At 45.4% G+C, this 25,706-nt stretch overlaps 1 protein-coding gene across 2 annotated transcripts in view; it reads left to right on the top strand.

Annotated features, from left to right (window-relative positions):
* CUX2 (cut like homeobox 2) overlaps positions 1 to 25,706 on the top strand; it is an 864,175-nt gene that overhangs the window by 375,552 nt on the left and 462,917 nt on the right. Inside the window, exon 3 of one of the 2 annotated variants that reach the window (XM_085636433.1) lies at positions 23,715 to 23,825. The exons of the other annotated variant lie outside the window; for it this stretch is intronic. Within the exon in view, the coding sequence (XP_085492559.1) occupies positions 23,715 to 23,825 (111 nt within the window). The remainder of the gene's footprint in view (positions 1 to 23,714; positions 23,826 to 25,706) is intronic. 2 annotated transcript variants of the gene reach the window in all.

Consider the following 25,706-nt stretch of genomic DNA (forward strand, 5'->3'; position numbering starts at 1 on the left):
GGACATTTTAGAGGTGCTGTGTAAATATTTGTCACTGTACATACGCAGTAACTATTATGTGCTGGGGAAGGTATGTCCTGTGATGTTAAAATGCTGACCTAATTTATCTGTACAGTAAAAATATCCCGTGGTCGGTGAATAGTTTTGATTGGGGTAGCTGCAAGCGTACCTGATATTGACTAAAATTGGCTGTATGTACAACAAGGGGCAGATCACCTGAATGTTGGTCGTTGCAGTAGTTCCTTTCACCAACAAGCATTTGCAATGCAATAGGTCTCGCATTTCCGAGAGTTTAAGCTATTGGCATTGTAAATGACAATGCCTTTTATGTATGTTTTAAAAACCAAAACTTAAATAAAATGCATTGTCATTTACGATGCCAATAGCTCAAACTTGCGTAAATACGAGACCTATTGCATTGCAAATGCTTGTTCTTCTTTTCTCTTTCATCCTACACCGCCCACCACCTCCAATCTGTCTCTCTGCTAGTGTCACTGTTAACCCATGGTACAGCCGTAACACTAATGTGCAATTCAGGGCTGTGCCCCAGGAACATGGAACCCACAATATCAGTGGGACAGAATATTGAGGACAAAATATTGAAAAAAAATATTGGCAGGTAAATAAGTCTTGGTTTTCTATAAACAGCTCTACATATATCATACATTAAAAAAATATATCTTTATTGGCATTTAGTTATCATATATTGCATTACATAAAGAACAATTTAAATGTCTTGTTATGTTTTTCTGTAGACTCTTAGTGTACAGCATATGGCGACGTTATACAACAAAAGTAAGAGTTGTAGGTGCTTGTCAATTTACTGATGTAAGGGGCCCTTTTAATGGCCAGTGTTTCTTACCCACTTAACTCAATAGGTATTTAGATCTCACAGCTTGTGTCCCCCAAGATCTGAGGTCTTTTCGAGCAGGTGGGAAGTACTGTAGTGCCATCTAGTAATCTTGTTTACATAAGCATGACAGGAATATACCCACGTAGGCATAAACTTGAATAACTCAACTAACGCAGGTTATGGGACCCAGAACTTATGTGAAAGGCAAATTAAGGGCAGAAAGATTTGTGGAGTGGTTCCTGTTCGGGATATGCCCGACCCGCTGTCGTATCAGTTGTATTCATGTGTTCCATACCACAGCACACGGGGGAAGGAAAGGGAGGGGGCTAGGAAATAATCAGGTTCGTCTCGTACGGCTACTGTAGGCTATCCCGTCCTATCTCTAGTGTTCTCAATGTCTCTGTCCATAGAGGACCCACTGTCTCCTTCTGTGCTATTGGGTTGGCTCGGGTGTTCGTCAAGCAAACAAAGTTTCCTTCCAGAGATCAGCAATTGGATGTTGGCGTAGGCCCTTTAAATCTCCCCTCAGCTCCGGCCCACCTAGACACCTCTTGTGTCAAGGTGTTAATCTGAGGTTGTATACTTGACTTCCATGTCAGTGCCAGGGCCAGGTCTATAAATGTATTCCCCACCTTACTCTTAGGGGGTCTGGGGAATAGGCCAAGCAGGCAGACTTCTATTGTTAGAGTAAGGGTACGTCCTAGCGCAGTATTAATCTTATCCAACACTGCTTGCCAGAAGCCTTGTAGCCTCTCACAACCCCAAGTCATCTGGCCGTAGTCTGCATCCAGTTGATTGCATCACGGGAGGTAATGAACCCAATCTGATCAGGATGGATCAACTGTTTCATAGGGGGAGAAATCTAAGTGCTAGAATTTTACTTATATCTTAAAGTCGGTGATGAGCATTGACAGGGGTCTGAAGTCTGTTACCCCAACATCAGGGCCGGACATTTTGGGAAGCGGGATCACTAATGCATTTTGTGTAGAGTCTGGTAGGTGTCTGAGCCGTAGAGCCTCAGTGTACATAGTCACCAGGTGGGGGGCCAGTCCAGCTACATACCTTGTATAGAACTCTGCCGGGAGGCCATCTGGGCCCGGTGTTTTACCATCTGCCATCGAGGTAATGGCATCACGGACCGATTGTATAAAAATGGGGCCACCCAGCTCTTTTGCAATATGGTCATCTACAGTGTGGAGGCACAATGGGGCCAGGAAAGCACGAAGTTCCTCCAGGGTGGGCTCCTGGGGGGCGGTGTATAACTGCTCGTAGTACCTCTGAAAGAGGCCATTAATCCTGCATGGGTCAAATTCAGTTGTGGCCGTTGCGGTTTGAATGCGAGTGATTGGGGAACCCTTGGTCTCCGGCTTATCTAGCCACACCAGTAGGCGACTGGCCTTTCCATCTTCGCTCTGCACTCTGTCCATGTATGCCCTGTAGTCGTGTGATTGTCCATGTATGCCCTGTAGTCGTGTGATTGAAGTCTCTCGATGGCCTTGTCATATTATTTACGTGTGGCGAGTAGCCGTGTATGGTCCTGTGTTCCCGCTCTCTGTATGTTGTCTAACGTGCACAGTTCCCCTCTATGACCAGAAGCTCCCTGTGTAGTTCTCTTTGTATCCCAGTCGTTTGTCCCATACAGTGCCCCCTCACTACCACCTTGAATGCATTGTCAACAAAGTACGTATCTACTAAGGATTGCAGAGATTCCGCAAAGGGTACGTCTTCCAATGACAGGCGGTTGAGTCTCCATGTGGGAATCTGAGGTCTTTGCCCATAGTGCTGGTACAACAGTAACATAGAACTATGGTCTGAGAATGTCTGACCTAAATACTCTTGTGTGTCTAATGGAACCATTGATACCTGGGGAGCACCAAAATGCATCTAATCTCGTATGGTGCTGGTGGATGTGGGAATAAAAAGAGTATTCCCTGTCCCCTGCATGTTGGAGCCTCCAAATGTCCTGTAATTCGCAGTGGGCCATACACTCCCGCAACCCCGCCGCTGTCCTATGTGCCTTCGCCTCTGAGAAGGGGGGGTGGGAGCGGTCCATTACCACATCAGCAACACAGTTCAGGTCACCTCCTAAAATCACATGTCCCACTTTGATGTCATCCATACGAGCAGAGAGAGAGGTCATGTAGGCCATTTGGCCTTGATTGGGTGCATAAAGGCAGCTGAGCATATCTCCTGGCCCAGTAGTCTCCCTGCGAGGAGAACATATCTACCCTCCTTGTCAATTGAATTGCGTGTTACTTTGAAAGGGACCCCAGGGCGGATCCATATCGGTGCCCTCCGGGCGTATGCTGAGAATGTGGTAGCGAATATCTGCCCCCTTCATCTCCTGCGCAACTTTTCCACTTCCCCCGGGATGAGGTGTATCTCCTGCAAAAACGCTATCTGTATACCTCGGCACTTCAAATATGTTTTGGCGCTTAGACATTGACCCCATTCCCCTAATATTCCATTTGAGAAATTCCAGCTCTTGGTGATGTATAGGCATCCCAAGTATTCCCCCCTCTCCCTGCGTCTCCCACCCGCCTAGGTCATTGAAGAAATAAAATTAAGTGTCCCCGCCAGCGTGACGAACAAAGTAAATCAAAACCAAAGAGTCCCAACAATCAGCAACTCCCCAGCCTCAGAGCATACTGGCAACTGCCATCTGCTGAAACTCGAAATGTATCTCCATGAGAACTGATAGAGGTGCAAACCTGCCAAAGTAGGGGTTTTCAGGGGGGTCTTGGCCGCTGCAATTAGCGCACTGTGATGTGCAGTGAGATGCTATGAGGAACATCTTGGTACGGAGCGGTGCCTTGTGCACTGGCCTCAGTATTTATCCACCCATGGTATATCCTTTATGACTTCAAGATGTTGCTAGCGCCCTCAGGGGGTCCAAATACGCTGCCGTTCATGGTGGGGACATTTAATCATACAATTTAGTCTGCTGTCCCCAGGGTCACCAACGGTAGATCGAGACTAACTTTGTCGGAGGAATCCGAGTCCGATCCCTCGGTCCACTTATGGAGCGCGAATCTGCCTCTAATGGAGAGCCGCCCTCCCGGACGATTTCGTCCACTGCCTGGAGTGCCGCCGCTCTTTCTTGCTCAGTCTGTGAGTGGCTTAGTTTCTTCGTTACAGTGCACCCAGGCCTTTGTTTACATCACTTCCTGAGCCTACGGCTTTCTGTTGTTAGCTAGACCTTCTGCGCCGACCGGGGGGTCTCAGTACGATATGTCTCTATCCAGTCCCAGGCTTCCTTGGGGTCATCACAAAAGTAAGTCTTACCATCTAGGACAATGTGGAGCCGGGCAGGAAAAATGAGGGAGTACTGGAGGCCTTCTTCTCTGAGTGTTCTCTTTACTTCCAGAAACAAGGCTAGTTTCCATTGGACTTCCAGGGTGTAATCCGGGATCATTGAGACCTTATTATTATTCACCACGAAGGGGTCATCTGTCCGGGCTTTCTGCAGCAGGATGTCTCTGTCATGGTAATGTAGCAACCTGGCCACCACTGGTCGCAGGGGAAGTCCCGGCACCGGCGTGCGGGTCGTCACTCGATCTGCTCTTTCAAGGGTGTAAAACGATGTCAGGGCCCCTGGGGCCATCCCCGTACTGAGCCACGGTTCCAGGTATGCCACCATGGTGCCATTTTCGATCCCCTCTGGCAAACCAAGGATTCCTATGTTGTTTCGCTGGCTACGGCCTTCTCCATCCTCCGCCCTATGCTCTAGGGTCCGAATCCTGTCTGTAAGTTCTGCTACCTGGTGTGTGAGGGCTTTATGCACAGGGGACAGTTCTTCAAGTTCTGACTCCACCACCTTCACCCTCTCATTTAGCTTTTGGTGTTTGCACAGAGGAGCCCCTGGCCCACAGACACAGTGCCGATAACCTGATGCAGCATCGATTGAGTTTCTGAGATAGCCTGCAGTATCTTAGATAGTTGTTGTTGGATGGGATCCACTATTGGCTGGGTCTCTAGGTTGCCCCGTGCTTGGTCCTGTAGGTCCTCATCTTGTTCTGGGGCTGTCCCTGCGTGTTTTACCCTTGCTTTGCCCATCACTGCAGCTTCAGCTGGACGGAGTTCGTGTGTGAGCACAGGCGCCGCATTCACCCTAGGGGGCAACAATGGGGGCCAGGCACCACCAGTGAGTCTAGGCCCTATGGCCTCAGCTTCAAGATGCGCACGCCTCGGGTGGAGGGCCAGGTGAGTAATGGTGAGTAGTCCTTTATTTCCCCCACCTGCAGCGTATAGGCACCGGCCCAGGTTAGTTTCTTCGCCTCCGCGCAGCGCCTCTCCTATGGCTTAGAGGTAAGAACTGCCCAACACGTGGCCATCTTGGTCTTGGCCGCTAGGCCTATCGCCCTCGTGCTTTTCCCGCACCGTAGGCTCTCAAGTCACCACAGGGATGATCAGAACTCCAGGGGCGTCTCACCTCCACAGCATCTGCACTGCCCCCCAGGGGATGTATTTCATCAGTCGTATGTTATTTTATATTATAGTGGGGCCCGGCCTCTCTGCACCACCCCACCGCAATATCGCCGATCTCCAAACTGGGCCCCGAGAACAAGGGGCACACTGCCTGACTCCTCACACCGGAGTATCCACTATCCAATCTACCCCCCTCACCATGAGTCATTCAAAGGCCACACCTAGGCCTCACAACAAAGGCTCCCCCACACTCAGTGCACTGCCAATAACTTCCGGCGAAGTGCAGACAGTACTTCAGATTTGGGGCGTGGGGGGGCTGCGAACAGTGCCTTGACTCGTGGGGCTCCCTCACAAGGGTCGCACTCCACTTTGTCCCATGTGGACCCAAGCACCACACCGAGTCAAGAATACAAATGCCCAGGGGCCATCCGGCCTCCCCAGGTGCAGCGTCGCTACATTCCACCCCCAGGACAGACACCAGAACCCTATATGGGCCCCGAAAATGCAGCAGCCGCACTCAACAGTTCGCGGCCACCGCAAGTTGTCTCCCGCGATCGGGTCCGGCCGCTGCGCCACACTTCAGACCCAGCCGCATCACACGCCTCTCCCGGACTCGTGTCGCCTGCTGCGGAACACGCCGGTCCCTGATCGCCTCCGGCACTCTGCTTGTTCCATCCGATGCGGGGCAGCAGCAAATTCGGGTTAGCAGGGTGGGCCTCACTCCCAGTCGCCAGCAACCCGGCGCAGCCCCCGGGATGTCGCACCAAGGCATGCCCACTCTGCCAAGCGCTCAGGGCACAGGCCCCAAGCTGGGTCAGCACTCTCAGTACTGTGCGCGGCCCCAGCTACCGTCATGGCTTCCCAAGCGTCGCCATCTTCAGTTGGCAAGCCACGCCCCCTACAGATATCTTACATACCAACATTTTAGAAGAGGAACGTGGGAGGTTTTAGAAAAATAAACAGGAGAATCTATTTCTCCCATTGACTATGTTGGGGCCTTAATCGGGCCTGTAGTCATGTATGGCACTTGAAAGTGTGCTGCTGCAGGACTGGATATCAGGAATGCAGATACATGTTTTTTCCCTTACCTGTCAGGAGCACAGAGAAAGCACTCAGACAGAGAGCGCGTGACAAAAATGATGTGCAGTGTCCTGCATGAGCAGGTTACTGGCAGTGAATACTACGGAGGAGACTTACTAAACGTTTATGCTGTATTTGTGTAAAAAAAAGTGGCACAAATTGGTGCTAAATCTTTTTTTCTGGTTTATTCCCAGCACTAAACTTCTTTAGTGCTGGAAATAACGTGAGAGTAATGCAAAGCAGCGCATAGCGCAGCTTTGCAATACTTAGCGCCAAGGGGGCGTACCATGGGTGGAGCATGGGCATTCCTTTGCAGCCACCTAAGGTTTCTGACGCTAAACCATACTTACTGAATAAAGTAGACAGGGTTTAGCATCAGAAAACTGCACCATTTTGAAGTAGGCGCAACAACGGATAAATGCTTTAATTTCTCCTTACTTTTCTGAATTTTTACATGTGCTGCACTTTACAGCACACATACAAAGAGGGAAAATGGCTAAAGTCAGTCTATGCATAGTATTTTGTGCTGGAAGGGTACAGTTCCAATACAAAACCTATGCTACTGTTACAATGAAGATGAAGACGCCAATACAGGTGAAATATTCTTTATTCCACCAAATTATAACAGTTACACTCACACAGACACCCTTGCTCTATGGCGCAAAGGTGTCTCCATGAAGCACGGCAGCTGATTTCAGCGATGGCACTAGGGAAAGGGGATGAGAGTGCCATATTTCTCAGAATATTGAAGCTTTCTCCTTTTCACGCAGCGCAGCATTTGCAGCTGCTGCACTACGCTGTGTGAATAAGTGGTAAATCTGGCCCTGCGAGTCTCACTAGACCAGTCCCAGTTGGCAGAAGTCCACCGAGGAATCAGGTTTTTGCATGGAGGAATTGGGAGGCAGGAGACTAGCCTTGAATCGGAAGGGTTGGCATGTATGATATATGCACCTACACAGTACATATATCTTCAAGGTATGTAGATGTGGACTTATACTTCCCTATTGCACGTATCTTTTAATGTTTTGTCCCTCGATATTCTGTCCTCAACATTCTTCTTTCTCAATATTGTTGGTGTTGATATTTGGTAGTACAACCCAATTCAATCATTTAGTGTTTCCATCATCCTGCCATATTCACGCCGTTGGTCTTTCCCCTGTCTTGTAAAATAAGCAGCTCTCAGAGACTTCAGTAAAAACTATTTTCCATTTATATTCTGATTAGGAGGTGCGAAATCTGAAATAATACATTTGAATTACCTTAAGTTCAAAAATAAATTGTTTCTCAATGATTCTATTCTTGTGGCTTAGCATCTTTTTTTCCAGGTGATGTTGTACTTTCATTTCACATTAATGGGGCCGATTCACAGAACTATTCTGAGACAAAATCTTAAACTTACTACCTTTGGTATTCACAGAAGGCATTTAATAGTAGTAAAGTTAGGACTACTAACTTTACTACTACTAACTTGAGACAAAATCCTAAAAGTACTACTTTTGGTATTCCCAGAAGGCATTTAGTAGTAATAAAGTTAGTAGTCCTAACTTTACTACTACTAACTTGAAACAAAATCCTAAACGTATTACTTTTGGTATTCACAGAAGGCATTTAGTAGTAGTAAAGTTAGTAGTCCAAATTCGTTGACCACTTCATACAACCTCTGGTCTGGGCTACACCCTCCTTCATCAGGGACACCACAGATGTGCTTCGTCTACTGGAGGGTACTCAACATCCAGAGTCAATTGACCTTCTGGTCACACTGGATGTTGAGGCCCTTTATACCAATATCCCACAAAGGGCTACACTGGAGGTCATTGAAGATGCATTGACCAAGAGTGAGTGGAGTTCACCGACACCAGTAGCCTTCAAATTGGAGTGTTCAACTCTAGCATTGACAGAGAATTTCTTTGAATATGACTCGCAACTCTACCACCAAACACAGGGTACATCGATGGGCAGCACATTTGCGCAGAGCCTGGCATGTATGTACATGTCAGCGTTCGAAGAAAGGGAGATTTTCCACCCCAGAAACCCCTATTTGCAAAATATACGCATGTGGAAAAGGTTCATCGATGATATCTTGATCCTTTGGAAAGGGGAAAGAACAAAATGTGTTGAATTCTGTTCATGGATCAACACCTTGAACCCTTATCTGAGATTTCCGAACACTATCTCTACTTCAGAAATACCTTTTCTTGACCTTACGATCAGACTAGAGGGGGAAAACATCTCGACCACTCTCTATCACAAACTGACCGACAGGAACAGCCTCTTACTTTTTAGTAGCCACCATCCTAGGGCCCTAAGACAGAACTTACCCTTTGGTCAGTTCCTCCGCATCAGAAGGAACTGTAGTAGTTTAACCGACTACAAAAAAGAGTCCCACACATTGAAGAAAGACCTTCTACGGCGGGAATACCCTAAACAGGTTGTTGACACTGCCTGCAAAAGAGCTCTAAATAACAACCGCGAGAACCTGTTGGAAGACAGAATTAGAGTACCAGATCCAACCATCACATGTCACAACATTTACTCCTGACTCCAACTGTATAAGAAAAATCATCCGTAAACATTGGAATATCCTCAATACAGGAACACTTAACCTACCCACACCTAGGTTTGCGTTCAAACGAACAAGCAATATTAAGGATATTTTAATCCACACAAGACCTAAGAAACAACTGAGAACTCGACAAAGTACACTGTGGGGTTTACCCCCGGTCAAGGGACATTACCCTTGTGGCTCTTGCTCTGTCTGTCACCTCACGAAGGTCACCAAAGATCTGGAATTTCCCAATGGGGTCATTTGGACCTTCAATGCACACACCAATTGCAACACCTCAAACTGTATTTATATACTGAGGTGTAAATGTAACTTGCTTTATATCAGCATGACCTCAAAGCCGGTTAAAATTTGCATAATGGAACACAGAAGCAACTTTAGATGCCAAAAGAGCAACACTAAAATGACCACCCATTTTAAAGACGCACAACATTTACCTGACTCATTTGAATGGGGCGTATTAGAGACTCGTCCTGGGATATCAAAAAACGCATTGTTCCGTATTGAACAACGATGGGTCATACGATTTGCTCCTGACAGGGCAGGGCTTAATGAGAATATACCTTGGAGTCTTTTGACTTAATTGACAGTATGGTCTCACCATCTTACAACTCTAGCAAGAGACGGCCCCGCTATGCATTATCAACTGATATTAGACACTAGTTACCATGCGGTACATAGGACAGTTAAGGGGCTTTCCCTGTCAAACATCTATGTCCTTCACAGACATGAACCATACCACCCCTGTAGGTTCACACCTTTGATATTTTACTTCAACCCCACTAATACAGACATAGCGCGCATATTTAACATCTTTCTCACAACACAGATTTCATATACACGGTCAATTTACCACTTCGACCCTGAGCGTCATTATCATTACCCTTTCGCCACCCCGTTTTACAATTATATTTATTTGGGTTTGAGTCTTACTGACATGACCATAGTGGGGGACGCGGTGGTTCTTTGGCTGCATTGTATGTGGTCACAGGAAGTCCACAATCTTTCTCCTCTCCCAAGATGGCGCCCACGCTCAGCTTACTCTCTAGTTGTTTCCCGCGTTTCCAGGTTGGTTAACCGGAAGTCCTGCCCACCGCCAGCGGCCGATCGCGGGTACTTAGACGCTAGTTGCCGGCTCCTACATACACTTCCCGGACCGGCTACGTGGGGGTAGGACTGCCGCCACCCGTCTCCTGAGGAACCGTGAGTAATTGCCAACCCTTCGCCTCTGAGCACATTCACCTGGTATGTGCTCTGCCTCCTTACATTACCGGCACCTTTCTGTGTTAGTTTGATGGCTTCATGGGTTCGCGGTGATACTTGTGTTTTGTTACTACCAGCGCTGCTTCCGGACCTTTCTCCCTTCAGCAACCTCGCTGAGTTGGTGACTGTTCCCTGTATTACCCGCCTGGATACCGTGCTTCCATCTTTCAACACGGTGTGTTTTTTACCTGTCTAGTTCCTTGGCAAGACGTTACCCCGCGGGTCCCTGACATGCATGCTGGCTGCAGACCTGGCCTCACCACGGTGAGCGTTGGGTATGTTCACCGGCACCGTGACTGGGGCCCGCGCCACGTTTCCCAGGTTCTGGGCATTTTAAACATGCGATGTGCTTCCTATTGGAGTTCAGGCATCACTGCATTTCATTATGCACACAGGGGTACCCATCTGCATAGCCAGATCCAGTGTGTGACTTCCTTGACCCTGGACTCTTGCACCTGGGGTTTGCTGTACTTCTCCATTCCTCGCACGTTACCCATGTCTCTTTTGTTATTTACATTTTATTTTATTTTATTTTATTAGGACACTACACTTTAGTGTCTGCACCAGCCGGTACTGCCATGACCCTAATGTGGTGAGTTTCCATGATGATTGCTCCACTTGGCTGCCTTCTTCACCCTGTTTTACTGTTTTATCGCACTGTATCAACGTAAAGGACAGGTACCTACATCACGCATGCCACCAGTTACCTATGTTTAGCATGCGGGTACTGCATCACTATCACTGTGTGATGCACGTGTTGTCATTACAAACCCAAAATACAGTGACATGAATTTCTAATGTTGTTATTTTGTTTTTACTCTGCAGGTTGTGTTTTTAGATTTACAGGTACCACACTTTCTTTGGGTGCTGTAAGGGTGGTCACTTGTCTACTTTATTAATGACCACCACCATTTAAGTGTAGGTAGATCCTTTTGGTCCTGACGAATTGCCATCTAATAGACTAAAGGGCAAGAAACATGTTGACCTCCTGACAAACGCATAAACTTCACATCCTTAGAGTGAAGATACGCGCTTTGTTTCATTTTTAACTAGGATAGGGGCCACGTTCATTAAAAATTTTCCTGAGTGGACCTTCTCCCCTATTTTAAACCTTTTTCTCTACACATCACCATCACCTACACTGTTTTAGGGCCCTCACAAGCACTTCACCCACCGGCATAGGGAAAAAAGATCTCTGCCAGGAAGGCCCCATCTCGGGTGCCGATCCTGGGATTGCAGCGCCGACCCGATAAGGAGCAGATCCGATGATGAAGCAAGACACCTAGCTGGCTGGGTGTGTGAGGGTCTTTTTCCAAAAGGAGAAGATTCTTCTCCCCTTTTGTGCAACTCTACACTCACGTGTAGAGCCCATTACTAAACACACTTTCACCTGCTTTTACATTAGGAACTGCATACCACTTTTGTAGAGTTTAATTAACGGATATGTATGCTGGACCTGGATAAAAAACAGTCCGTATTTCCCTCCCTTTGATTCTCAGGCTTAACAAATACACATAGGGATTTTAGGTGTGCACAGTTTGTTTGTTGCATTTGCCATGTCAAGGAAACGCCTCTTTTCGTGCCCATTGTGTTTTATATACTTGTCGCTGACCAAATTCATGAACTGCATTTGTTTCACAGTGAACAAAATAAAATTAGCATCTAAGAGTGGCACTTTCCCTTGGGTAATTCCCTCAAACGTCTATTGTGCTCTAAAGTGCATTGGTAGAGGTTTGGGAGAGATCGACAAACAGTAATAGGAAAAGATAGCTATTCTATTTTGTAACTCGGTGACAGATGAGATTTATGTAGGACACCTATAAAATTTAAGAAAACCTCTGGCGTCCCACCTCAACGCAACACCACCGACAAGTAAGGTCATCCAGCGAGCAAAGCCATTACTTATTTGTTGTTTCTCTGCTTGCAAACCCTCAAGTCGCTTGTCCATTATCATCATCCATTGCTCCATACTGTATTCATCTTATATCATTTTATTGGCTTAGCCAAAAGTGCCAAGCTGCGATAGAACCTCCCTGCTCCTTCTGAACCAAAATGTTACTGACTGCATGCAGCTGTTTGCAAGAATGTTTCTCACTATCTTCATGTCCATACTCAGGAACAAGATATACGGATTCCATTGCCATGGTTTCTACAGCCATCATTGGCTGTAGGAGGGATCCAAATGTGAGCAGTTGATTTTGTCCAGCTGCATAGCAACAGTCCCCCTCAGTTTCATGTAGTACTGTGGGGCTAAACGTTCTGGTTTACTGTTCAATGTGCTTTTGTCCTCTGTCCATTTAATAGGTTTTGCTAGGTACATTTTATTTGTCTGGGAGAGATATGACCATTAGGAACACCTAAAGGTCTGCCTGTAAGGGTGTTCCTACTTATTTGTATAGTTTTGGATACTATTCTTTGAACACGTTTAGGCCGAGTCACACACTGCATTTTTTAGTATCTCTACAAGTACTAGAATAGTGCTACTAAAGTACTACAAAAAGTTATTCACAAACCTACGAGTGCAAATTCTCACCTCTATGTTTTTTGTTAGATGATCCTCACATATTTAAGTTTATTAATTATCATTAAGTGTGGGCAGTGCTTTAAATGGGCCGGTACTCACCGGTACTGAGTACCGGCACTTCCGATTTTTTTGCCCTCAGTACCGGCACTTCTCTGTAGCCAGGGAGAGTACCGGTAACCTGATCCACAGCACGGCAGGCGCAGGTTAGGTTTCTCCTCTAGGGCAGATTCCGCTCTGCTTCGGAGGAGCATGTAACTAATTATATGTAATGGGTTAATCTGTTTTAGTGCCATAAACGCATTTCTCGTGTATTTTGACATGTGCTGCAACTGCTACAGAAGTCATTAGGTACGATCATATATTTCTCTTCGCCCGCCCACTTGCCACGCCTCTATTTTAATGAGTACCTGCACTTATTTTTTCACATTTAAAGCACTGAGTGTGGGAAGGATCGGGAGAGTGGCTGGAAAAAAGGGCATAATTAATGACATAGTTTAGGGAGGAGTAAGGTGGGGCATAGGGAGGGACATGCGCCCACCCACCGAAGAGTAAGCCCATAGCCGTTCACAAACTGCACTTTCAAAGTTGCTACAGCCAAAAAGAGACCCAAAGGACGAGCAAATTACTCCACAGCTCAGAGCTGAAGTTAGTCCAGCACCGCATGCAGCCAACTACTGGTACTGAAACACACTTCAATAGAAAATAATGGAAATAGAGACTTTAAGACACCCATAGAAAATTATGTTCAATTAAATTAAAATATTTAAAAATAGTTAAAAATATAAATAAATGCAAATTTATGTTAAAAAATCTAAAACGTATGAATTATTTAATCATAAAATAATTTAACAATGAAAGTATAAATTAATGTACCATTAATTTTAATTAAATATTATTTTATTACATTTAATTTTTTCTATGCATCACTTTTAATAATTATTTATGCATAATTCTCTTTTTTTATTTTTATATATAGGTAGGAATCTGAATTTATTTAATTTAATCTTAAATAAAATATGTTCTATTTAATTTAATATATTTAACTTAATTAAATATTTATTTCAAAATTAAGTTACTTTTGCCTTAACATGTTTTTTTATTTTGTTTTACATTCATAATAAATATATAAAATTAATTTACATTAATAGCCCCTTGACGTGGAGCCAGTCTTTTTCTGCTCTTGAACGCTGCCTTTTGGTCATCACAATATACATATCTCCAAGGGGGTCCAATTTGGTTATTTTCTTCTGAATTATTTTTCTTTTTATGGAGAGGTTCAGTAGCTCTTCGAACAAATGGATGGATGGTGGGATGCAGACTTAAACCTTACATGACATACATCTAATACATTTATTTACTGAAATGTCCATATTTACAGCCCAGTGGCAGCCCATGCAGGGTAACACCATGTTGTGGCTTTGAGTTTCTTACTCAGCCCTATCTAAATAGAAGCCATCTTAATGTGCGCGCCTTATTTGCATGTCCATGGTTGCTTGTTCCTCTGCAGTACTGTACTGTTTACGCTTTGTTTTGTGCACCACTCTAACATGGCCACTTGAAATAATAAGGTTTGTGTAGCGCCTCCAGCATATAGTCCTTCTTCTAGATCTGTTTTTTCCAGCTTTCTTTGATGACCAGTTGTGCTTCACTTACATCCACTGGTGGCTTTTCCTCATCCGGTTCTGCATCCACAGACACTGTCTTGTACTCAAAAATGAACTGCAAGACACTCCTCCAGCTACTAAGAAGCTTCGATCTTATGTAGTCCAGTTCCATGCAAACTTTCATGAAAGAAGCTCAACACCCATGTGGCTGTGCACAATAGAACAGTTCTGCCAAAGCATCACATCAAAGAGAAGCTATGGGCAAAGGTATTGAGCTTCGATAAGGGAACTAGGTACGTCCAGACCTGGTCATTGCTGGCTGTGCCTAGGGAGTGGAGCGAAGGCTCACTGGCGAGATCCAGTGGAGTGTTAATGCCCTTCTGGTGCTTATTGGCTCGAGCAGAGTGGACTGAAGGTGGCCTAGCTGTTTAGGCAAAGCTGTTCCATTTGGGGCAGGGCAGGACCGATATTGATACTACAGGTCCCATTCTGTATTAGCCTAGACAAGCTAACATACTGTAGAAATACTACCATAAGGTGTCAACAGAGTCTGGAAGCCTTACCAAACATTTTTAGGTTCTGTACATTTAGTGTTGTCAAAAGCTTTTTGATTTTTGCTCATTGATAAGTCAGAGGTGATAAATGAGTTGGTCTAACAGTGAGGCAGCTTTGTGGAAGTGTACACTGGCTACAGAATGTGCACTGTTAAAATAACCTTTATTTAGGTCTGGCGTTAGCCATCAACTTTTGTTTTCAATAAAAAGATAAAATGTACATATAAGGGCTTGCAGTCACCCCTTATCATCCATTGGTCTGCTGTAGTGTCAGTCCACATTGCCTCCACCCACTACACCATACAGCATGGGGCACAGGGTCACTGTACTTCAGCCGTTGGCTTACCTGAGTATGAGCGACACCATTCTGCTCCTGCACAATGTGCATACCTGTACAGTCAGTGTCGGGGAATACAGGTGCAATGTGTGCTTTCATATAAAAAAGACACTTTTAGGTTTTGAATATTGCTTGGTGTCATACAATGCATGCTTTCACACAAAAAGCATTCCCAAGCAAAATCAAGATTGGCAAAGGTTCGACAGCCAACGCCAGACTTGTTGGCTTTGCCAGTGCTTGTCATCGCTTGCTTCTTTCCGGGTTCTTGTACTGATATCGGCTAATATTTTGTAGGTGGGTGACAGATGAAGTAATATAAATTATTGCATTCTTACAAACTTTTATCAGAAGCCTTTGTCTCATTTTTACATATATTTCCAAACACTGTAGTTAATGTGGGGGTGTTAACAGGTAACCACAGCACCGAAACCGCCCTCATCGCCGCCACCAACGACATCAAGACCCTGCTGGCCAACGGTGAAACCGCGGCCCTCATCCTCCTAGACCTCTCGGCCACCTTCAACACCGTCTGCCACCACACCCTACGCACATGCCTCCACAACGCATGGATCCGCGACAAAGCCCTGGACTGGATTACCTCCTTCCTCACCGACAGAACCCAGAGAGTCCGCCTCCCCCATTCCGATCGGAAGCCACCAAGATCACCTGCGGCGTACCCCAAGGATCATCCCTCAGCCCGGCCCTTTTCAACGTCTACATGACACCGCTCGCCAAATCGTCCGATCGCATGACCTCAACATCGTCTAATATGCCGACGACACCCAGCTGATCCTTTCCCTCACCAAGGACCCTGCCACCGCCAAAACCAACTTTCACGAATGGATGAAGAACAGACGCCTGAAACTGAACTCGGACAAGACGGAGGTCCTCATCCTCGGCTCCACCCCTTCCGCCTGGGACGACTCCTGGTGGCCGGCCTCGCTGGGAGCTGCGCCGACACCCACCGACCACACACGCAACCTGGGGTTCATCCTGGACTCATCACTGTCAATGACCCACCAAGTCAACGCTGTTTCCTCCTCCAGCTTCAAGACTCTCCGCATGCTTCGCAAGATCTACAGATGGATCCCCACCGGAACCAGGAGGACGGTCACCCAGGCCCTCGTCACCAGCAGGCTGGACTACGGCAACTCCCTTTACGCGGGAACCATGGCCAAACTCCAGAAAAGACTTCAACGCATACAGAACACCTCCGCACGCCTCGTCCTCAACATCCCCTGCCACAGCCACATCACTGCCCACCTGAGAGACCTGCACTGGCTCCCCGTCACCAAGAGGATAACCTTCAAGCTCCTCACCCATGCTCACAAAGCACTCCATGACACCGGACCAACATACCTCAACAAACGACTCACCTTCTACACTCCCAACCGCCAGCTTCGCTCCGCTGACCTCGCCCTTGCCACCGTTCCATGCATCCACCGAACGACCACCGGCGGCAGATCTTTCTCCCATCTCGCCGCCAAGACATGGAACACCCTCCCCATCCACCTGCGAAAGATCCAGGACCTGCTGACCTTCAGGAGACTCCTCAAGACCTGGCTGTTCGAACAGTAGCACCCCCCCCCCCCTTAGTGCCTTGAGACCCTTGCGGGTGAGTAGTGCGCTCTACAAATGCTTGATTGATTGATTGAACCGCAAGGTGGGTAATAAAAAGGAACTGCAAGGAAAGGAGGGGAGGGAGGGGTTGTCAGAGTGAACAATGAAGACTAATGTAGGACAGCTCGGAGTGGAATAACCAATGTCAGCATATAAATAAGGTAACAGTCACAGTCCTAGTAACTGCTGCACCTATCAGAGTATCTTGGGTGTTGGTTCGGAGGCACCACAGATGTAAGGGTATTAGTGGGGGTTGACTAATTCTAGGTATCGGTCCAGATTATTCCATAGAGCTTTGTTGGACGAGATACAGGGGTACTGGGTGGACAAAATTAAGTGTGCACCCCAAATGTATCGCAACTATTTCCATCATGTATTACTTGAGCTATTCCCCAGTGATTCCCAATAAGATAATATAGTTTTGTGGGCCAGAGAGAACATTAAGTCCAGGAGCAGTAAATCATCTCTCTGAAGTCCAACAGTGTTTAGGGAGCTAAAGGGACCACAAACAGAAAACAAGAAGGTTCTAAGGAGTTTAAGGTGGAAGATGCAATTGATGATGTTGTGTATGTTACTCCACAATGTGCACAGCAACGGGCATTTGATTGCATATGGCGTAGGTCTTCATTCTCGGAGTTGAAACTCCAGTTGTCCATAAGACCCAGGGTGGCCAAACGGTGTGTAGTCCCGAACGTTCTGTATAGGATGCTGTGGCGGCTCCTCGAGGGAGTGCTGTAGAGCGGGGGAGGGGCAGGGTGGGGGTAGTAAACTCCGGCATATGGCCGAACGGAGTTAAGTAAATAAATAAATAAAACGAATTACATTGCGCACGCTGCAACGCCCATTGGCGATGCAGCACGCGCAATGTAATTCGTTTTATTTATTTACTTAACTCTGTTCGCCCGTATGCCGGAGTTTACTACCCCTCACCCAGCCCCGCCCCACAGCACTCCCTCGAGGAACCGCCACTGATAGGATGTGAAGTTTGGTTTGGGAAAGATTGGGTGTTATCTTTTTATGAAATGGGGAAGCCCACAATCTTGACCAGTCGATGGACAGGGTTTCAAGAAGTCCATCCTGGGACCAGTTGAACATCACCTCTATTGAGCAGAGTGGCATAAGAGGTGGCCAGAGCCCTGAGTTTAGCATAAATTTTGGAAGCCACATGTTTGCTTTTCTTATTTAATGCAAGGAGAAACGGTAGTGAGGCATCCTTAAATGGGAAAGTTTATATTTGGTAATGGCTGCTTTTAGTTTAAGAAAGTCGGTGGTGCAATGCTATATTTTTGTTTGATGTCAGAAAACGAGAGGGGGTGTTGCCTAGAGCCAAGGTCACCGGCAGCAGAAATTCCCTTCACCGGCCACTGGCCTCCTATGGAAAAATTAAGGTTGAATTTGAAATCTTTATTATACCAGATAGAAGCTCCTCGGAGAAGCGAAAGTCTAGGTATAATAGAACGTTCTTGGCATGATTCAGAATAGGGTTATTCAGTTTATGGTGGTACTTGGATATCGTTAAAAGAGATGGCAGGGAGAGATTCTCTACTAGTGACTTTTCAAGGGATAGCCATGGGGGTGTAAAGTCTAGCGCACTATCAAGCCATTTCACACCCTGGGCTGCCTGGAAAGTGAATTGGTATTTTCTGAAAGCCAGCCAGATTGCCTCAATCTTGATGCTTGGGTAGACAGAGTTTTGTCAGGAAGATGCATGTTTTTTTTCGAATTCCAAATTAATTTGTTAAGTAGACAGTCTACAGTATTAAAAAACTCGCCTGAACAAAGGATTGGGGACATGTTTAATAAATAATTGACAATCGGGGTGATGACCATTTTTATGGGTCCAGGTTTAACCCACCATGTAAGGAATTTTGGTGTCCAACCTTCCAGGAATTTGTCGACCTTTTGGATGACCAACGACTTGTTGTGTCTTATGGATTCGACCAAGTCATCACTGAATTCCAGTCCCAGATATTTGAGAAAGTTAGGTTGCCATGATGAGCCAGAGGATTGCTGCTAGGGCACTATACTCGCAACAGGGCCGAGATTGTGGCACCAAGGAGCTGGAGCTCCATTTTTCTCCGCATCAGACGATGTCCCCCGGAGGGATCTGCAATTTTAATTCAGAGCTGCTCAGCTGCCTCTTGCTCAGTGTACACGATGTTCAGCCCCCTTCACACACTCAAGCATGCTTTTGGAACTAGACTTGTGCCACCATCTAAGATGGTTCCTACCCTTTTCTTCTTTTTGATGGTCCAGTCCAAGAATTGCACCAAGGCGGCCACAAAGTAGCCGACTGCAATGTGGAGCTGCTGGTGCGAGTAACTTCTTCTCATTGGGTGGAAGAGCTGCATTTCTGCTCCGCCTGTGGTGGAAGAGCTTCCTGTAGTTTGTTCAACCGTTGCAGCTTATCACGCTGCGACATCTGAGCACTTGCCACCATAGTCACAAAGCTGCAGTTCCTATTTGTAATTCCATCTCTGACTGTACTAGTTATACCGTCCACCTCCCAGGTTCTTTTCTACGTCCTGATCTCTTAAGTGCTTTATAGCCTTCCTGTCAGGGTACTTCATCATTCGGGTTACTGGTTGCATGCCTTGTCTCTGTGTAATGATGCTGTACTTTGTGTGTCTACTCTACAGTGCGCCGATACCCTTAGGCATGAGTAAGAATGCAACCATAAATAAGCTGTGTATGTATCTTTAACAGCGCCTCCAGATCCCTCATTTAACTTCTAAGCAGCTACTTTAGAGTGGGCCTCGGCCTGCGTAAGTGCGTTATAATACACTGTAACTGGTCATGCGCAGTAATGATTCATGGAACACTCGATTATGTGGAAGGCCACAGCAGACCTTTCAAATGAAATGCCCCAAGAAATATCGCGCCGTGGTTACTCCCATAAAGCACCACTTTGATAATTCATTTTCCACACTCCCTTCTCCTAGCTCATTATCAAGAATGTTCACCCCAGAATCGGGGCACACGCTAGCTGGCTACATCGCAATTATTTTTCCCTCAGAATATCCCGTTTAATTGTATTTTGATGTTAATGAGAGGCATTTGTGCTGACATTTTTATTTTTTGCTATGAACATGGTACATATTAATGTTGAAACACGTCTTCAGGATATCGCTGTGTGTTTTTTATTAGCCAGGAACAGATTTACCCATCGGTAAAATATAAATATAAAGTGTTGTGCCGCAAGTGCTAATCTGTTTGTTAACAGGAATGCAGCGCGCGGCTCCCACCACGCAGAGTAAATGTGCTTCCACCTCAGTTAATAATTGTAGTTAGCAGTGTGCTGATGTGTGATTGCCTGTTTAAGGAATGCTGCACCTGCTGGGTTCTGGGCAGCGGTTCAAAGGTTTGCATGATACTCGCCTTGTAGACATTTCTAAATGTACTTTTTAACGGCTATTTTTGTGAAGAAATCCATATATCCCGCTGCTCCTAAGAATGCAAGTGTTTCTGTTGTCCTTTGTGACCTCGTGCACCGGGCCCTGGGGTGCACGGAGCAGTGCACTGCACGGATTAATGCACTCCACACAAACAGAGCGCCATTTCCAGTTCTCCTTCCAAGCTTTACAGCCTTGTTTCTCTTCTGCGGTGGATTGCACCCTTTAGCACAGTAAACAGAGCCTATCACACACATGCACCACTGCACGGATATTCCACGCACAGGGCTGTCAACGTGAACACAAGCAGCACTAACCAAATAAAAACAGCACACACACAACATGCATTTTAGATAGGGCACCCTCAATGCAGCTAATACAGCCAAGATTTGTGGTGCCATTCGGTATCACCGTGCACACAACGGCACATGTTCTACCCTATACTTGAGATGCCAACCAGTCCTCAGAAGACATTAAACAGAACTCTGTGCAGCCAACCAACACAGCCGAGAACAGCCAGAGATGGATGCCATTGCTCCACAACACCAGTAGGTCCAATTAACTGGTTCACGTAACAACATGTCATGCCACTAAACCCAAAATTCAGGTAAAAGCATGGCCTCCAGCCGCAAGCGTCATAACAGAACACAAGCATCTTGTGATGTTACAGCTCACAAACCCAGCTAGACTCTAGTCTGATGGAATCCTCAAGATCAGAGAGAGAATGTACTGGATCCTGGCGGCACCCCAAAGCCATACTAAAGGAAAAATGCATGCTAAATACATGTGCCTAATAGAGTATAGCAGAAATGGTTTGACAAGTAGGCTAATTGGAAAATTCTGTGACTGACCAGTGCCACTTTAGATCCTAGAGACCAACCAGTGCAGAGTCAGTCACTTTCAGGGCGTGACCCCTTCAGACGCTGCCTGAGATGACTCCTTCCACCGCTTGACTCAAGTCATCTCTCAGTTTCCCTGTTGGCTGGTCGCCTCTGATCAAACGCTGAGGACAAAGAGGGTCCAGGACGGGTTTACGCTGATTATTGAACCGTGCTATACTCAGGTCATTGTGTCCACTGTCCCCTCAACCCTGCCTTTTACAAGGACATTGAGGGTTTTGTGCTTGTGTGCTTAACTGGTGCCATTTTGCACCCGTGGCCTGCTTCAAATTAAATTACATGCTACTTTCTTTTTTGAGCCATGCCAAAATGTTCACTTAAGTTCTTTCTTCACAGTCTGCTTACTTTGTTTGGAGAGTTTGGCATGTTCTCATTCAAAGTGGTTCAAATCTAAGGTGCAAATAAAATCAGACCAGTGGAATAAATGGTGCAGTATTGAGCGTGGGTTTGAATGCAGTGTTGCATTAAAAAACTTTTCGTTTCTGAAGCGGGGCTAAATGTTTTTGCACCCTTCTTCCTCCGGTATAAGCTGGGCATCATAGACTTGCACAGTCGTAGCACAAGCTAACATACATTTAGGATTTAGTGCGTGTTAGGAAAGAAATTTACAGATAATATACTTCCCAAAGAACTTTTAAATCGAACCAGAGAGCTCTTACATTGAACTAGCTTTGTAATAGCAGGTAGGTGTACTTACAAAACGCAGGTGCCCGGCACATTTTCTGGCATGGACTGCATACATAAGTCTTCATATTGAACTCTTGCGGGCATAAGTATATACCGAATCTACTAGGTGGCTGCAGACAGCAGCGATGAACATAAGGTCAGCTTGGAACAGCATAATCATACACAAGAAAGCAAACGTGCCATCTCTCCCTGCCTATACATTGTTGACCCGTACCCTTGTTTTCCATTGACCTTTATTCATCAAAGTCATTGTCCCTACTTCTGTGACAACAAAGGAAGTACAATCATAACACCCTTGGCACTGATGATCGGCCATTATAGTTTTTTTCTTAACAATCTTTGTTGAAAAATGTAAGCAAAAGTGAAACAGTGATTGACAGCAAACACAAATAACCAACTTCTAAGCATTAGCAAAAGGCAAAGGCATGCTTCTTTTTAAAAATGAGTCAAAGTTGTTTATTCATAGGGTTTGCAAGCAGCAGTTTGTATCCCAGAATGCCTTTCATGCCCCATTTTTTTTTAAACCTTTATTTTTCGATTTTCTGTTTTCAGAGCATACTGTAAGAAAGCACAAAGAAAAAATAAAACATATAACATCAACATTTAACCCACTGCTCGAAAACATATAATATCAACATTTAACCCACTGCTCGGCATATCCTCGCCCAGAGTCAACAGAACGGACAGATTCATGTAGGTGAAAAACCATGTTCCAATAATGAATACCAGGTCAACAAACCTAGATGCACTTAACCTCCCAAGGACACTCCTGGAATCCAAATCCCAATAAAAATATGTGCCTAAGTGAGGAGATATACATCTACCTCTTCAGGGCTGGAGTCCCGATCAGACCCGTCAGTGCTTGCTCCATGTGTGTGAAAGTGTTCCAACACTAGGACCCATGTGTCAATATCATCCAACACTTTGTCATCGAACCGAGAGAGCAGAATGTGCTGGTCCTTGGCGACCGCCCACTCCAGAGCATCCCTGACCCACATGTGCGGCTGATGCACACACGTACCCATCCAGCTAATGGCCACTCTGCGTTTCGCCAGGAGGAGCGCCAGTTGCGCAAATCTGTACTGCATTGTATTGCCTTTCACTCCCAAATTAATTATTCCATCTCTCCGCCTAGTATTACACAGCTTGGTATATAAATGTTATTTCCCCCTAACTCTCCACCCAACCTAGATATCTACCATGCAAAGTGTGAATTCAATAGGGTTAGTACTAAACCTCTAAAGAGCCTATTTTACGCTTGTGCGTGCCCTCCTGCGTCTGATCTGCAAAGGATTTCCTGTATATCAGCTAGCTCGGCCTCCCTCTTTTATAAAGAGCAGCAAGGTTTATCTAAATCAACTTCATATGAATCCATAACTCTCTAATGAAACATTTCCTGCACTTTAAGTTAGCGGCCCATGATTTAATGCAGAATGCGCGGAAGGTCAGCTTACTTAATATTGGCACCTTCAATTTTCAAAATTGTGCTGAAATTAAAAAGCCATACATATCTCCAAAAGCTTATTTATGAACACTTAAGTGCAAGTAAGTCATCGTTGGACGGCTTCCCTTCCGGTGATATATACAGGGATGGCGGTGGCAGAGGCGGAGCCTCCAGTCTGGCCGCGTGCGGTGTCTACCAAAGCCTGCGATATTTTAGAGAGATGCTGATGAACTTGGGTCACGCTTGGCTTTGAGGAACTTTACAGAATAGCATTGATTAGTTCAGCCTGTGATTATCTAAAAGCCGTCTTGGTTTTACATTGAATACCTCGTTCTCTAAATTATTCATGCTTGCTCGCAGTCAATAGCCCGTCTGTCTTGGCCTTGCAAAAAAACTCTTGCAAGACAGCCTTATGTATAATATTAAAATAAATCCCACTCTCTCTCTCTCTCTCTCTTTTTTCCAGAAGGAGCTTAATTCTGTTGCTTCGGAGCTGGCTGCTCGGCAGGAAGAAAGCGAGCATTCTCATAAACATTTAATTGAACTCAGTCGGGAATTTAAGAAAAATGTACCAGAGGTAGTGTGTTTTGCTCTTACAAATATAGCCCAATTGACATTTTTTGACTGTGCACAGAGTAGATGCTGGGAAGTTAAACATTGGGGCCAATGGCTCGTGCTTCAGGAATCAGCAGCCATGAGTAATGCCTACTTGCATTTCAATGAATACTTTTGTAAAATATTCATAATTGCTGAGTTGTTTCAACAGCAGTTTAATACCTTGTTTAAGTTCTGTAAAAATGAAAACTCCTTTCTGAATGGAAGCTCATGTGATTATTTAAGTATTCGGGTTATTGTATTTTAAGATTTGGTCTGGGTATGGAATGACATTATATTATGTTGTGTAATATTATATTGTTTACCTGTAAAGCTCTTAATGATGCAGCCCTGAAGCCCCCTCTGAACACTGGGAGAAGGCGTGGAAAGGAGGTATCTGGGAGGGAGCATGGGAGGAGCCTAGGAATGTGTAGGTCTTTAAACTGTGGGGTGGTTGCCAATGGAGGTATGTGAGGTGGAGTGGGGCTCTTTAAAAAAAGGAGGATTGAGTAAGTGAGTGTTGTCTCTGAAAACTGGACCAAGACTGCGTCACCTCACTCTGAAAAGTAGTAGCGTGCATTGACGATGTTTGGGGCAAAATTTACTTTCTAAAGGCACCGCTGAACAAAATTACTATGTTTTATTTCAAATATAAGGGATCTCTCTTCGTACCATTTGCTCACTCATATCATTTTAAAGTTCACTGATTGTGATAAAATATTAAGAAGGTTGAACTTTGTTATTAACTATTTTTCTGAAGGGATCTCCCCAAGAGTTGATTGCAAATTCGGGAGCAAAGAGGCTGACTAAAATGATTTTGTTCATGTGTGGGTCTTCTAATAAATAGTTTGGAGCCCCCAAGTGTAGTGCTTTGATTCTTCTAGAACATGAATGCAGTATTCGAATAGACATCGGTTTTGCTAACCAGTATTGGATGAAATGAGGAGGTTAAGCTTATCTCTCAGCACACCATGGGTCCATGTGCTGCAATGCCTAATGCTCTTGTTTTGCTAAAATTGAGTTGAGTGCATTGTTTAAATAATCAGTATGTTTTTTTCACAATCTGCTGCTCAAACCTGGAGGACATGACAGACATTCCTTTTAATTGCTTTCAATATAGCATGCATTATTAATAGTAATTATTCCTAGTATCTAATTACAGCGGTGTGATTACATGAGGCATGGTAGTTGTGATCAGCCAAAGCTTGGAGCAGAGCAGCGCTCTTTATTCTGACCTTTCCAGGAAGGTGGTGGGCGGTCGGTAGCAAGTTTACAGTAGTGCAACCGCGGCAAGAGATGGCAGCCTCTGTTTGTTCTGTTAAACTCAGCTACTGTGCATGGCCCACATTAAGATGTACAGGCCAGTATCTGCTTCACAATGTCTTTAATGAGCTCGGTGGAATTTTGCATTACTAATGGAATCCAGTCATTTTAATTTCAGTTATTTACATGAGCCCCACAACTCTGTGAGGATTGGATATTCCTGTGCACACAACATGTTTTATTTTGTGTTTCATATACTGAATGACCTCTTTGTGACTTTTGGAATGGCGGGGAACATCTCCCTCCTCAGAATAGCCCAGAGACCTACACAAGCCTTCTCTGGAGTTAAAGTGGGAACACCACATTATTTAATAAAAATGATGTAGCATTCTTGCACTGAAGAACTATTGAGGTGCATTATACCTACAATAGGTACATACATTTACACAACAGATAGCTTGGGTAAAAGTTACAGAAGAAATTCTCATCCTTTAACCTCTTCAGTGCCCATGACGAGATAGTCTCGTCATGGAGCACGGTCGCGCTGTGCCCATGACGAGACTATCTCGTCATGAACCCCACCCACTAATAAAACGCCCGG

This window comes from Triturus cristatus, chromosome 11 (genome assembly GCF_964204655.1).
Source record: "Triturus cristatus chromosome 11, aTriCri1.1, whole genome shotgun sequence".
Lineage (NCBI taxonomy): Eukaryota > Metazoa > Chordata > Amphibia > Caudata > Salamandridae > Triturus > Triturus cristatus.